Source organism: Crassostrea angulata, chromosome 4 (genome assembly GCF_025612915.1).
Source record: "Crassostrea angulata isolate pt1a10 chromosome 4, ASM2561291v2, whole genome shotgun sequence".
NCBI lineage: Eukaryota > Metazoa > Mollusca > Bivalvia > Ostreida > Ostreidae > Magallana > Magallana angulata.
The window spans coordinates 24178831-24194646 of NC_069114.1; the positions used below are offsets into that span (position 1 = coordinate 24178831).

The 15816-nt window shown below is 35.1% G+C and overlaps 2 protein-coding genes across 2 annotated transcripts; one reads left to right on the top strand and one right to left on the bottom strand.

Annotated features, from left to right (window-relative positions):
* Positions 1 to 6400: 6400 nt before the first annotated feature.
* Positions 6401 to 8754, top strand: LOC128180266 (5-hydroxytryptamine receptor 1F-like). The gene has a single exon (XM_052848236.1). It carries the CDS (start codon positions 7285 to 7287, stop codon positions 8725 to 8727), a length of 1443 nt encoding a protein of 480 aa, XP_052704196.1. The 5' UTR covers positions 6401 to 7284; the 3' UTR covers positions 8728 to 8754.
* Positions 8755 to 8863: 109 nt separating this feature from the next.
* LOC128180274 (GPALPP motifs-containing protein 1-like) lies at positions 8864 to 15737 on the bottom strand. Its single transcript, XM_052848245.1, has 6 exons — positions 15581 to 15737; positions 11834 to 12420; positions 11501 to 11671; positions 11010 to 11102; positions 9923 to 9982; positions 8864 to 9695 (listed from the first exon to the last, which is right to left on the bottom strand). Exons 1-6 carry the CDS (start codon positions 15618 to 15620, stop codon positions 9537 to 9539), a joined length of 1110 nt encoding a protein of 369 aa, XP_052704205.1. The 5' UTR covers positions 15621 to 15737; the 3' UTR covers positions 8864 to 9536.
* Between the last annotated feature and the right edge of the window lie 79 nt (positions 15738 to 15816).

Genomic DNA, 15816 nt, shown 5'->3' on the forward strand with positions numbered 1-15816 from the left:
GGCAAGGAAATGAAATAAATACATTTAGATTGTAGGCTTCCGAATGTTCAATATATCAGATGATATGAAGACAAAACCATGTGCACTATCATGATGTTTATTTTCCTTCAAAAATTGGATATCGAAATTATAGATATTATTTCCTTTTCCCTGTTAAAGATATTCAAACGCGAGAATTGATTCTTTTATCACTATCAAATTCCTTATCATATTCAGTGGGTTTATAAAGCAGAGCTGTCCCCAATCAATGGCACAAGAATTCCAAAACAGTGACTATACATGTCGGTTTCATTGGGTTCACAAAGAGAGCAAATAATGGTTATAAATTAATACTTTTTACAATAGTATTTCCACGGTCGTGTATATTATTGGTACCTTCAATATGATAGCCTGTCTGAAATAATTGGATGTTCAATATTTAACAGGGCAAAGTCGATTCACCAATGTTACTATAGCTCTAATGTAATAGCAATCAAACAATTTAAAAAAAAAACACGAGCAACGTGCGTTGCTAATCGCATGCCAATGCATTCTTCTTCTAAAGTTTCCTTTCAAATTCATTCACAGTATACATGTACATTTATTGCATTCATCAGCGTTCGAGAAACATACTTTTAACCGATAATATACAAATCAATGTTTTGGAACTACTTATGCAAACTACATGTAAATTTATATACGCAGTGATTAGTGGTTGCTTTGAGACAAAGTTACAACTAAAATTAGCAAAGTTGAAACTTTTTCTCTACAAATGATTGAGAAAATGAACCCCCTTCATATTTTTTTCAGATTTTTAAATCTTCAAAATAGGTCTGTAGCTGCGCAGTTCGACAGTTGTTCTGGGTGCATGATTAAAAATGCATATTATTCAAACAAAATGGCATGTAGGACTTCATATTTATTGCTTTTATATCTGTTGGCAACATTTTTGGCCAGTTTCGGACAGAAACAAGCCAGTTCAAGAAATGTTTACATTCGTATCCAATTTACAGCGCACACAATTGCGCTAGGTTTAAACTGATTAACCCTATTTATATATAGGGTGATCCGTAAATTCTGATACTATTTAAAAACTCCATAAAACTCTTATCCGATGAGGTAAACTCTTATACAAGGTATTTTTTCTAATCTCCAGTGACTAAAATCTTTTGTTATACTTTCATGTTAAATACTGAAATCTGATTGGTTAAGACGCAGTTAATAATATTTACTATTACCCTCAGCGTTAGCAACGCACTTGGCAACGGGTAACATTAAAAAATGTTACATGCGCGAAAATTATGCGCGTACGGTTCGCTGTAGAATTCACGTTATTCCTATATAAAAGCAGTAAAATTTTGTTAAAAATTAAAAAAAAGACATTCAGTATAACAAAATAAATAGTGCCTGTTTGGGAGGATAACAGTTGAAATTGACACCCCTCGAAAACCATTGTCAACCTCCGCTTCGCGTCGGTTGACAATGGTTTTCTCGGGGTATCAATTTCAACTGTTACCCTCCCAAACAGGCACTATTTATATAATAGCATCTCGCGAGATTCTGCATCCAGAACTTTTCCTTGCCCCCCCCCCCCCACCTCCCTCTCGCGTCTGTTCAATGAGGATTATGGTCAATAACCACTACTGCCGTATCTTCCAATTTGTAACCACAGAGACTGCGATGTCCCCCGCATTTAACTTTTCGGTCTTTATGGTGGAACTGTGATTGTTTATTCTACGGCTGTCGCCAGTTTCCCCAACGTACATGTATTGTTTTGAATAAATCTTACAACTAATGAGGTAAACGCAGACAAGACTTTTTATCCATATTTTTAGGTAATACTCGTAATGGAGCAATCGCAACTTCTCGGGCCTTTCCGGCAAGCTCGGAAAAACACCTCGAATGTATTACCTTGGCGTCCATAACAGCCCCCCTTTTTGTAAAACTTGATATAAATAGAACACATTTTACGATCTGTTGAGATGTGAGCTATACTTCATTAAAGTAAACGATATACACTAAAATATAACACAGAAGCGACATACAAGACTGTGTAGCCGATACTTATTTTAATGGGAAGCGACTCCATTTTGTATAAAATTCTAACATCCGGTGATGTTAATACATTCGAGGTGTTTTTCCGAGCTTGCCGAGAAGTTGCGATTGGTAATGGAGCTAATAAAATTGTCGGTGTTAGTGCTGAGCTTGCACAAAATGGATCTGGCGTCTGAACAAGTTTTAAAGCCACCATTAATGGGTTATCTAACATTGCTTTCACTGATATTTCCTTAAGTTATTTTGGCGTTTAAACGCAGCCATTGCAATTCCTTGAAAATGTCTTTTTTATTCACTTGTATTTGTTTGGGGTATTTTTTGTGGTAAATATGTTTGAAAAAACCAATATCATACACCATCCTTATGAATGCCACATTGATTTGTTGTTTATTTATTAATTGACTGCTCAAATTAACTCCGTAGAGACACACAGCTACTTACATGGATCGTACAGTATTACCGACCGCCCCCTGGTGGCCAGTTCTCATGGAAACCATTAATCATAATTTTAGTTAAGGCTGTCCACAATTTATTCTACGTTTACCGTAATCAACGCGCGTAGGTTAAGGAGAAATTTAATGTTAAAAAACAAACAAATCCCAATTCTAATTTGATCAATAGGATTATAAGGAAAGATCACTATTAAAGAGATAATTTGCATGCAGTTTAAAAACTCTCTGTTTTTGTAATAATTTAAATGAAAAAAATCATTTGTTTGCAAATTTTGTTTTGTTTTGGTTTTATCGTCCTTCCTTGTAGGTGTCGTTAAACGTAGAATTGATTCTGGGCGGACTAATATCTAACATGTCAGAACCTTCATTATAACCATTTCATGTTTGGGGCTTTTTGTAAAATTAATTTTTGACGACCTGAACATTTCGAGAGAAAGAGACATTAGACGTCCGTTACTAATACATAAAAGGAAGAGTGTTGCATAACTGATGAACAACCATTGTCTTGATCATTGATTCTAACGAAATGCAATATTGTTTAAATGAAACTATTTTGAGGCTATGCATATTTTATGAAAAATAAATATACGTCACGTGTACTTTCAAATGGTTCTAGTTTGATATGATCTGCAAAAATACAGCTCAAGGATGCATTCCATAAACTATTCAGATAGCGGCGTTGCTTAGCAGCTAGACTGAGAACAAAGTAATAACTCTCTAAGAGAAGAAATCGAGGAGGGGGCAGTATTGGAGTCCGCGATCGCTTTAAGGCGATTTTATATAGGCCTATAATTGTAACAAAAATGGATTCTATCGAATAAACCAGTCTTAATATATATGTTATTATTTCGAGCTTCTTGCAGAAGAAATGTATAATATCATAGCTCGATGACAAAAAAAAAATGTATACATGTATAATTACACACATAAGAACTGTGTCAAAAAGGGAATGTATATCACAAAGTTTCAACTTTTATACTACTACATGTATATTAAAATAATAGACTCGAATTTTTGGTTTTTAATACCGAGAAATCGGAAGAATACTGTCTTTTGTTTTATATATTTTAAACATCATTGGTACTTGAAGATTTAAGAAATAAAGTACGAGTTATCGTGAATGTTGCAGAATAACCTCCGAGGTCGAGAAATGTTGTTTAGAAATATAAAAGCCGAGGCGTTAGCCGAGGCTTTTATATTTCAAACAACATTTCGAGACCGAGGAAGTTATCCTGCAACATTCACGAAAACAAGAACTTTATTTCTATTCTACTAACAGCCCAGTATTTCTACAGATCGTTTCTTCTATAGAGAGACGGTCTAGGTCATTTTGACGGCTGTTCCGTGTAACCCCAACGTTTTTGTTAGTAATGTTTACATGTATATCGATCAAAGGAATCACATGCAGACGACAAAATTTTTCTTTGGATTTTTATTACTCTTCACTTATTTATAAAATATCTTTGAGTTATGTTCCTAAAATTTGAAGGACAATTTAATACGATTATTACTAGTACACGTTATATATTCCATGTAAAAACACGCAGTGAAAATGTGCTGGGGAGGTCCTAGGAACAGCCGCATTGATCTCTTAAAGATAAACATTTGAGGCAATACACATCGTTTTGACTGGAACTAACACGTGAAATTGACATGGTTTTAAAACTTTTTTACGGTTTGAAGTTGTACTTTCATGATCAGTACGAGAAAAATAGTTATTTCTGATCTGATAATTTACTGATGACGTTCGTGGTATATTGGAGATTGTTATACTTTCATGTTAAATACTGAAATCTGATTGGTTAAGACGCAGTTAATAATATTTACTATTACCCTCAGCGTTAGCAACGCACTTGGCAACGGGTAACATTAAAAAACGTTACATGCGCGAAAATTATGCGCGTACGGTTCGCTGTAGAATTCACGTTATTCCTATATAAAAGCAGTAAAATTTTCTTAAAAGTTTTAAAAAAGACATTCAGTATAACAAAATAAATAGTGCCTGTTTGGGAGGATAACAGTTGAAATTGACACCCCTCGAAAACCATTGTCAACCTCCGCTTCGCGTCGGTTGACAATGGTTTTCTCGGGGTGTCAATTTCAACTGTTACCCTCCCAAACAGGCACTATTTATATAATAATGTCCGCGGCATCCATTTGATCTTGGCAATAACTGTAGTAGAATACCAATTTGTTTTTATATTTTCTCAATTAAGCTTTGCTAATGAATAATCAACGAAAATTCCTTAAAAAATCCAGGAAATCACCTGGATTTTTTGGATAGAAAGTATAAAATAACATATACATTTCAACTAAGTACTTACTTTTGTCTTCGTGATGGCAAAAAATATTTGATTACATGCAAAAAAAGTTACATTATATTTGTTAGGAGAGTGAAGATAAAATACATGTATGTTTTATCGTAAATATGAATAATGTCCTACGGACCCAGTTTTACAAAGAATATACGTGTACGTTGGTGAAAAGGTGTTGAATTCTACCATTCTATGGATAAAAATTTTTAGTTTAAAAGATATTTGCAGTCTCAAGAAGGTTTGTTGTGATGAATTTGCCTGTTATTTTCAATGCAACTTCGTTATCTTTCTCCAAAACCGTTCCGGAGCGATTCTGCAATTTTCTGCTATATTACGGGTATAAGGGAGGCATTTTAACTGTGGTGAGGGCCTTTCCCAAGACACAGTTAGATTATTCAAACCAAGGAAGGTGTAGTGAAATTAATAGCACTATTGTAGGCTTATAGCTTTTTTATGTAAATGTCAATAAAAAGGTGTGTCCATGTACCTATTTCGTAAATGTCCGATATGCAATGTCAACCCGTGCACGCACGGGTCAAAGTCTAGTTTCTATAAAAAAAAAATCTGTTTGAAATATGCTTAATCATCACGCCGACTACAAATAGCACAACGCCGCATTATCGCAACTTCAAAAAACGCTGTCGCACAAATAAACACCATTGCACTTGAACATCAAGACAGTTATAGCGCAATGGCGTTTTGTGCAAGTATTGTAATTGTCTATTGTAATTAGTCTATGAGGATCAATAATTTACAATATGTAGTTTCGATTTCATAATGAAAATGACCGACATCCTTATAACAATGATTGGTATCTTCATCAGAATGTGACAAACGCTGTCGGTGACGTTAGCCCCCCCCCCCCCCCTTCCGCCATTTGCTTTTCACCATGAACCTCTATGTATATGTCCTATCGCCTCCAACGTAGAAGCTTTCGGTCGAAATCTTATCAAAGCATCACAAATATACATTACATGTACAGTTCTACAAAAACAAGAAAAACGAAAGAAGTCTGTGTGTGCTGTCTTATCAATGAGTGCTTAACTTACTAACACGTGTGTGAGGACCAGAACTCGTTAATATGCTTTTATGATATCACTTGCGAATTTTGTAAAATCTGATAACCTTGCAAATGATAAAAATTTTACTCATGTGGACTACGGAAAAATTTACTATGCTTATCTTATCACATCATTTAAAATTGATGTGACAATATATAAATATAATATGTTATTCCATTTTTCTTTGGGTTTTAGCTTTTAACTGTCATAATAATTCAATTTTGGATAAAAAGTACATGGAATTTACATACCAATATGTAAATTTCTTGCCAATGTTATTGTGTTGGTACGCAACAAATGTCATCTTCCTATCTGGAGCTGTGATTGCGGACATTGAATTTCCGAACAATTTACTGCTTACTGCAAATCCTTCAAATGATACCACAAGAACTGAACTCTTTCACGAATGAAAAGACTGGTGCATTACCCTGCAATTCAATGAGGGCGAATCAGCTTGGGTTTCTTTAACACTAATGATGACATGAAGTGAATTACGCCAACGGGTAAATTGTAAATTAAAGATTTAAAAGTTATAAAGAAAATGTTAAAATATACAACAATAATGTTGATATTCATAGTTTCCAAAGGAAAGCCAAAATCAATATTTTCATTTAGCGATGTCTTACATGGCGACCTTTGGACAGAGAGAACAATAAATCCCCTGGTTAATCAGCCCACCCACGCGTTACCGACACGCGGAATACTAACCAGGTCTCCCCGAGCTGGCGGAGATTATAGGACGCCCGATCCGAGAGAGATACCTTTCCCCGAGGGAGAAGCCCGAGTTGAATCAATGAAGACATGTCTAGCATTTTGTACTGCTTCAATTTAGAATACTTTCGACTCAATCTGATCACAAGATAATAAAGATTTACGATTGGAATGTCTACTGAGTATATTCTATAAGGAGTAGAATTTCGACGCTCAGTTAAAGTTGTTCCTGTCCAATAAATGATAAAGCAACAAATCTTAAAGGTGGTTCTTTTTAGAATTCTGTTTCTCTTTTTAAAGAACATCCGTAATTTCGAGTAGACCGTTTTCATGTATAGACTGACAGCATATTGTGATTTGAATAACACTTTTTCCCGATGAGGCAGTTCTGCAACTAGGAACACGACATATTCAGTCAATAGAGTAAAGTTTTATTCTGGATTTATCAATGAAATATTTTGTGATAGCTGGATTCTTGGTGCGGGTCTTTTAGAGGTTGTAATAACATACGACCAATGGCAACCTGTGAAACTTTTGAGATGAGCCCACTTGATAAATATACTGGAGGTTCTAAACAAACCATATGTAACATTTGTTAATATTCAATAGAAAAATTCATAGACCTAATGCGAATTATAAGCCTAGTTTGGACTCCGCAACGTGTTACAAATATCCTTGTACCAACACGTTATATTCACCACTTGTTTAAGAATGGACGGCCTAGGACATGATTTTGTAAGTAGAACCGTTAACATTTTCATCGCCATTTTCGCTGTCCTGATTATTATCGGCACCGTGTTTGGAAACAGTTTGGTGATTCTGTCCATCCTGATGGACCGTCGCCTCCATCGCGTGGGCAACATCTTCATCGTCAGTCTCGCTCTCAGCGACATCCTTGTGGGTCTGTGTGTCACCCCCTTCGCCTTGGTCTATCAGCTCCAAGGGGTTTGGAATTTTGGCTCAATCTTTTGTGACTTTTGGATCTCCATGGACATTATCTGCTGTACTGCAAGTATTTTGAATTTGTGCGTCATTAGTTACGACCGATACAATGCAATATCGCAGCCTCTTCACTACGCGCAATTTCGGACCGTCAGACGAGCGCTCTGTCTAGTAATCCTTGCATGGACCTACTCCATTGTCATTGCCTTACCCCCTCTTCTTGGGTGGAAAACGCCCAATCAAATGACGATAAACTCCTGTGTTATTTCCCAAAACATTGGTTACACGTTCTTTTCCACTATCGGGGCCTTCTACCTTCCCTTGGCCATTATGTTGTGTTTTTACTGCAAAATTTTTCAAGTTACGTGGTTAAGAGGTAAACAGTGGGTAAGAGGCCCTGGGAATAGTTTGATAATCAAATTTCGTCAGAAAAAGGGACTTTACTCCTACAATACTTTTCGATATTGTTGTGACACTGGAAAGAAAGAAGGTAAAAACTTGTCTATTGAAAAGAACAGTGATGAATCTAAAGAAAATCATATTGAGAAAGTGACTGTCGACAACGGTATGCAACCAAGTTTTGTTCACCAAATAAATATTGAGAAACCTGCATGTACCAAATCAAAACGACCAACTCTGGTTCGTCAGATTTCCTACCTGTCAAGCACAGATTCAGGATACACTACTTCCGGTGAAGCTTCAGTATCAAGTGATGCGAGGGAAGACCAAGGGTGCATGCCGAGCATAGCAGAGGACGAAATTATTACAGAAATAGTTGACATAGAAACCGGAAAACTGATTATTAAAGGTCGGGGTGGTCAGGACACTAACGGCGTTAATATTCCAAAGAGCATTTCCAAACCCACCGTCACGGGAAAAAAAGGTCACGTGACAACTGCTCGCAAACTGCGCCGCTTAAAGCGCAAAGATACCATATCTCTGCCCCAAGAGCGCAGGGCAGTCCGTACACTCGGGATCGTTGTGGGCTGCTTTCTGGTCTGTTGGCTTCCGTTTTTTATCATTGCCATTCTGGTACCGTTGTGTCCCCACTGTGTGTTCCCAAAGGCTGTGCAGAGTTTGGCTCTTTTCCTGGGGTACTTCAACTCGGCCTGTAACCCTGTCATCTACACCTTCTTTAACAAGGAATTCAGGGCCGCCTTTAAGAAAATACTCTGCTGCAAGTTCAACGTATCTGCACCGACTTATTTGTAAAACTTAAAGTCAGTTAGTATATACGTCCCTGCTCTGCCTAAATGTAATAAGAACAATTATTATTTAAACATGAATATGAAAAATCGGTTAGCATAATATTTAGACACTGGCAATATAACAACAACACTATATCCCCTTTCATCGACAAAATCAATCTTTGGTATGAAAAACTGAGTTTAAATTCCACAAATGTAATTAATAGACATGCTATATACTAAATATCATATGATAAAAGTATTGACGCTGCCCCACTATCCTTATTGGTGGAGGGGGCCATATTCATTGCTGTATTGAAAGAAAGAAATGTTACAAGATGCAATATTCCAATTCTAATTTACCTTAATAGGTAAATATCACTGTAACTACTGATATATTGACAGATAATGCAACCATGCAACACTATACATATTCACTGCACTCCAAGTTTTTTTTAAGGAAAACTGCTGTCTCTCTCAAAATAGCCAAACTATATATGTTTTTATCTGTCTGCTGTGTATCATTCCGTTGCAAACTTTTTGATTCCATGATGTTTGGTGTTGTTATTACATTATGCACAATTATTGTTAATAAAACATTAATTTTAATTTTTGTATGAGTTTTCACTTTGTATCAACAAATCTACAACTGTAAATACTGTATACCCAGGTACATATAAATTAGTCTTGTAAAATATTTATATGAATCAATCTCAGCTGACAAGTTAATGCTTTCTGAGTTAGCAATCGCTTTCACTGAGTCTTGATCAATGTTTGTATCAGTCAACCTGATTCACACTGAACAATAATTTGATTTTGTTTTTGTCCTCCTGGTCACAGATACTGAGAATCCTTGCTGTGGCCAAATCGACTGTTCAGGTTCTGAGATTTCTTTATTATTGCCTTCCTCTGAGCATCATCGAATCTGTTAGCTTGTAGGTCAAGGTCACGATCAAATGGCCTCCGCTCCTTTGGTTTGCTGCTTTCTTCTTTCTATATGTATACGGACACACACTGACTAACTAAAAATCACAGTTTGCTTTGTATTTTGGTCAGTAGATAGCTATCAATTAATGAAAGTAAAAGTGAGCAGCCTCACATACCCCGGGCTCCAACTTTACTTGGCAATACGATATGTAATAATGAATGGCAGGGTATCCATTTAATAATTATGGAAAATAATTAAAATGCATGTGAATACAAAATGTCTTAACACTTACCTGTTGTTTTTTCATCTTCTTCTGGTGCATATTAAGCAATGACTCTGTTTCACGTGCTTTCTGTTAAAAAGATGAAATCAAATGTTAACTTAAGCATGCTTCTGAGAAATTAACTTTGTTGAGATTGCTAAATATTTAAAAGAAAATACCTTCGTGTAGCAATAAGGTAAACGAATAATTATATCAATATTTCAAATAGCTGCAGAACTGAAGCTTAATGGGAAAGAGGTATAGCGCCTTTTTCCATAATTTTCTTACACCCATGTTTGAACGGAAAGTAACTGTTACTATAAATAGATACAGGTACATGTACCTGTTGCAATTTGATTTTCATAACCTAGGTACTGATTTTATAATGTTGTCTATAACCACTGATTTGTTATAAACTTTGGAAACCTGCATCAATAAATAAAAGTCAGTTAATAATCTGAACCATAACTTCCAGCTATCAGTGTATTAGTGTAAATAGAGTACATTTTGTATTATATAGTTTTAGTGAAGAGCTTTGGATTATTGGATTTGCTTTTACATGAACTCAGAATTAAACAAGAAAATTTTAAGAAACAAAAGATGTTTGTAAAACACTTATGCCCCCCTCCCTTGGAAACATCTGTGAAGAAAATAAACAGAAAGTACAAATAATTGGAATTTTTCTACGTTCAAGGCACATAACTCTGTCAAAAAATGCTTGACCGTATGCAAAATTAAACTTGATCTAGATAGCATTATGAGAAACCTGTATACCAAATTTCATTTCAATATATGCATCCTACGCGAAAGAAAATGAACTAAAAGTTTTAGTCTAAAACTGCAAATAATTGGAATTTTTATAAGTCCACGGCGCATATCTCTGTCAAATATTATTTGATCGCACCCAAAATCAAACTTGATCTAGACATTGTTATGATAAACCTGTATATCAAATTTCATTTCACACGACATGCAGACTTCATAAAATCATTTGTAAAATCTAATCTATACACAAACTTCAAGATTTGAAGAAATATGAATTTACAGCACATATGACATGTGTGTTACTATGAACAGTTGAACCCTGTGAGTTGAAGAATTGCATTATGTTACTTACATTGTAGCTTTCCAGCTCTGACCGGATTTGCTGATCCCTTCCTGAGGGCCCAGAGCCTGGGTGTGGTCTTTTTCTGGTATCTGTATTTCCTTCCTACAGCAATAGACGTCAATTCAAACCCAATTAGTTCTTTATTTATATCTCGACATACTGTGATACAAACAGTATTAGTCAGAGTAGTAACACAGCTAATACAACACAGTTTTAAACTCTGAAATTAAATCATATTCAGCATGAATCTAATAATTTGTTTATAAAATTGATTTTCAATTAAATATTGAAGCCAGAGAATACTGTATGATACATGCAATATATAATTGTTTCCTTACCAGTGCATATATGTACTATAATTGGCCCAATGTATTTTGTTTTTTGTATTCTTGGACTTTTTGACATTACTTATGTCCAAAAACAAATATTAGTAGTTCAATCAATGAATATATGGCAACTAACAAAAGATGGACTAAACTGTGATTATCAAATGAACTGACTTTCTCTTTCCTTGCTCTGTCAGCCGGACTGTCCGTCCACATGGACCGATCACTCAGGTCCGGACCAGCATTGACGCGGAAAGTCCGAGCAGTGAGTCCAATGTTCTGGCCCATACAGTCTGGTAACTCCATCATCCATGCCTCACGTTTTGGTTGACCATCTGACTGAGTCTGAATAAAGAGAGATGTTATCGTACATTTTTAAAGAGTTGGATTCTCACTCTAAAGGCATAAAAATGTGTACTTTAACTTCTTTAGTTTACTATGAAAATTACGCTTTCAATCAAACATAAAAATGATAAAAGCAACAAAAATCAAAGGTAAAATTTATACTTTTCCATCCAAGTGATCTTTCATTTTGCGGGCTCTTCTTTCAAACTCAGCAGAAAAATCTGACCCAGAGTTCCCAGCTGACATCTCTGAAGGAAGTGGTCCAATGACATCATCATCAGCATCATCATCCTTGACATCATGCACATTTTCTCCATATGATGCTGAATGAACATTTCTCTGCAAGTGAGGGGGTAAACTGGGGCCAATAATACAGTCCTGTTTTGAACTTTGACCTTTGGATAAACATGCACCACTTTCATTGTCCTTTACATCACTACCTTGAGATTGTTTCTTGTCTAAATGTGGAGGAAGGGCCGGGCCGATCACTGAGGAGCTGTCTTCAGACTTTAATTGTGAGGTTCTACAAGGGCCAATGTTAACTGAGCCTTGCTTTTGGTTAAAAGATGACTTGATGTGGGGGGGCAGGGAGGGCCCAAAGCATGGTCCCTCCTCTTCTTCTGTAGTGGAATCTGGTGATGATTCTTGAGAATTCTGTAGGTGGGGAGGAAGCTGAGGTCCTATTCCACTGACACGTTTCACAGGTGTCTCTTTCTGTAGTTTCTCTAAAGTGCTTCTTTCATTAAAACCTGGAGACAATGAAATCATTTTATTTTAGTGGTTTCTATAGACAACATGTACAGATGGAGGAAATTTGAACATTGTTTAAAGAAATTTAATTTTAAAAAAATTGAAAAATTCTAAATAACCAATAATACTTCATAATGCATAGCAACATGGTGGAAAAAAGATAAGGTTTCTAAGGGAAATTTTAACCTGTAAATTCAATTTTAATCAACCAAGTTAAAAAATTATAAATTACAAATAATACTTTGTGGTGCATTAACATAGCAACACAGTAGAAAAAATAGATAGGGTTTCTAAGGAAAATTTTAACTCATAAATGGCATATATCTTAAGTTAAACAATAAAAATTGCTTTAAAGATATTTAAATAGGCAACACAATCATATGCTTACATAAACAAGAGGCCCAGGGGCCATATCGCTCAATTGAGCAACAATAAACAATCAAATCAGTATCACAGTATCATATTCAAAATATTTAGACAATACAGCAGATCTTGCACAAAAAATTAAAAGTTAAATTCAAAGTAGGTTGCCATTAACATTTGGCGGCTTTCTCCAAAAGTCTACTTTGAGCTCTATCTCTAGACTTATCATACATTTTCGGAACATCTCAGTCATTATATAGAGAATTTAAAGGATATATACATATATATAATGTAGTATGCAAGGGAGAGAAAGAGTGTGAAAGTGAGAATGCCAAAAAATTCTTATATATATTACTTTCTTTATGAAATCATATATGATTGTGAAAATGAAAAAAAAAAAATAAATTATAAAAAAAAAAATTATATGGAGAATTTAAAGTAAAATTCTGTTGCTTTCGCTAAGCTTGGCAAGTATCTAGTACATTTCGGAATGGTGTGTTTATTATGCAGCATACAGATATTGTCAGATGATAGCTAGGGATAAGTCATTTGATCATTTTTTAACCTAGATCTCGTCAGAAATTGCTGCAGAAATTGGAAAACTTGGCTAAAACATAGCTTGAAATGAGGACCCGGGCCACTATAAATCCAAGATGGTGAGTGTCATCTCTTTACCATGTTTACCTTTTTTAATATAAACAGGTATCTCATAATATCGCCATACATATTTTTTCCCTAAAAAAAGAGATCAATTTGTCATTTTCACAAGTTGAAAGAGCTTGTATTATACAGTCGCATCTGCTGTTACGGCCACCTTTATTTAGCGGCCACTCGCCATGAACGGCCGGTTTCAAACCCGCCTGTTTAGTTTTTCACTATATTTTAACTGATTTAAGCGGCCACCTGTCTAACGCGGCCAACGGCCACTGTTTTTAGGTCCCGTGGTTTCAACAGCCATTTGGTCTGTTTTGTCCCATAACTTTTGACTCTGACTTGTGACCCCGTATCAAAAGAAGCCAAACTTCGACAGCTGATAATGAGTTAATGACAAATAATTGAGTGTGTAATTTGAAGTCTGCTGAGATTTGATGAGATAATTGGTTATCATAACACCTGTTTTGTGTTTATGTATCTACACGTACTTATATACTTCATTTCTAAGTTATTAAATGGCCAGTCTTGCGCTAAACAGCTTAACATTTACAGCAATCATAGCCAGTTATACGCACCTTTTTTCTAGAAAATTTCTTTGAGATAATTAAAGGGGTGCTTATTTTATATTTCAATGGAATTTTGATACTTTTTTTAAGAGGTAAAACATTGGCTATCGTAATTCAGTAAGTAGCCTTTGTCGGAAACGCTACTTCTGTTTGTTTACCGCATTTAATCACTTGAAAATTATTATTTGGGCGTATTTAGCAGAAAATGTTTTGCTCTTAATCCCTTGATAGACACAAATTGAATTAATTTGAATTGAATCCGAGCTGTGCATTCACCATCTTCGTGTATGCCGCCATTACAGATGCTATTAATAAATCTGTGCAATAGAGCCAAAATGAAAATACTCGGCGTTTTTTCTTCATTAATTTGAAACCTAGAATAAGAGGCCATCTGTCTTAAGCGGCCAGTTTGTCATTGTCCCACAAGTTGCCGCTTAAAACAGGTGCCACTGTACTAGCTTTTCTGAGGAATATCATTTCCGAACTTACTTCGTTTATTTTGTGTGTCATTTTTAAATCACAAGTCTTCTTCACCTTCAAAATTAAAGAGTTCCATATTATCACGGCATTGAAAATCTGGAAGTCTGGTTCAGTCATAACAGACAGTTTTATTTTTTTTAAAAATTAAAATATGATTCTTCATAAAAGCAAAGTCACTTAGGCTTGTTAGGGAATAAAATTTGCATTTTATTTTACCTTTTTTTAAAAAAAAATTTCTCATCAAATACATTCTGGTCTTTTGAACTTTCTTTTGAAGTTGGTGCATAAACCTAATGTGGAAAATTGCAGAATAAAACGAATTTATTCAAACATACTGCGATACAACGGAACCCGCGATGTAATCAGATACACTTTTTTAACATGATTGAAACTGGGGTTTTCAGTGAACTTATTTCTTGAAATACACCTAAGATTACTTGTTCTAATCATTTTTTTTTCTTTAGGAGCAAAACTTCACTATCCAACAACCAGATCCAGTACAACTATGTATATTAATTTACCTACAAAGCTTTTTTTACCTACCTGAAGTAGATTTATTTAGCTACTCAATCATATTTTTTGTTGCATTTGTACTCAAAGTTGCACACAGGTACGTTTACTTTGAACTGATCTGCAAAAATTTATTAAAAAATCACGTAGCTTTAAAATTGTTGCTCTTTTTGCACAAATGTAAACTGTCAAAGTTCTTAATGTTTTAGGGATATGTATAACTGTTTATGTTACCAAACAGTTAATTCTAAAATGGAATTATAACAAAGAAAAACAGTTCTGGTTATAAACATGATAATTGATTGGTAATATATCAGATATATATAATTCAGCAGATCGTGAAGTGATCACACTTATCCATCTGGGTTGCTTTTATAAAACTACACAGTACAAATATAAGGCATAATTGCATAAAGGTAGCTAAATAAACCTATTTCAGGTAGGTAAATAAAGCTCTGTATGTAAATCAAGCTACGTAGCTAAGTCTGAGATTACTGAACCTGCTAACCGACCGAGCCCACCTGTGTCTTAGAAGAATTATTCTATTCATAATAAACACTCGGCACTGATAAAATAAAATAACTACCTGGAGGTAGCGCTGGACCAAAACAATCTTCATCAGACATTGCTGAAGCTAAATGACTCTTATTTTAAGAGAAGTGTGGCTTAGACTGTAATTTTTTATTTAACTTGACCAGACGTCATCCATATTGCATTATTTTCCAACACATGTATGAGTCTGACAATCTGATTGGTCAAGGTAACTTACTCTTTCCACAGCTGATCCAATCATAATCTATATTGCAATTAAATTTTCTTAAT

Excerpts from the sequence above, each read along its gene's own strand:
- LOC128180266 (XM_052848236.1), top strand. The coding sequence starts at position 7,285 with ATGGACGGCCTAGGACATGATTTTGTAAGTAGAACCGTTAACATTTTC.
- LOC128180274 (XM_052848245.1), bottom strand. The coding sequence starts at position 15,620 with ATGTCTGATGAAGATTGTTTTGGTCCAGCGCTACCTCCAG. Across the intron at positions 9,983-11,009 it reads CAGAGCTGGAAAGCTACAAT|AAAGCACGTGAAACAGAGTC; the intron begins GTAAGTAACATA and ends TCTTTTTAACAG. Across the intron at positions 9,696-9,922 it reads AGAAGATGAAAAAACAACAG|AAAGAAGAAAGCAGCAAACC; the intron begins GTAAGTGTTAAG and ends GTATACATATAG.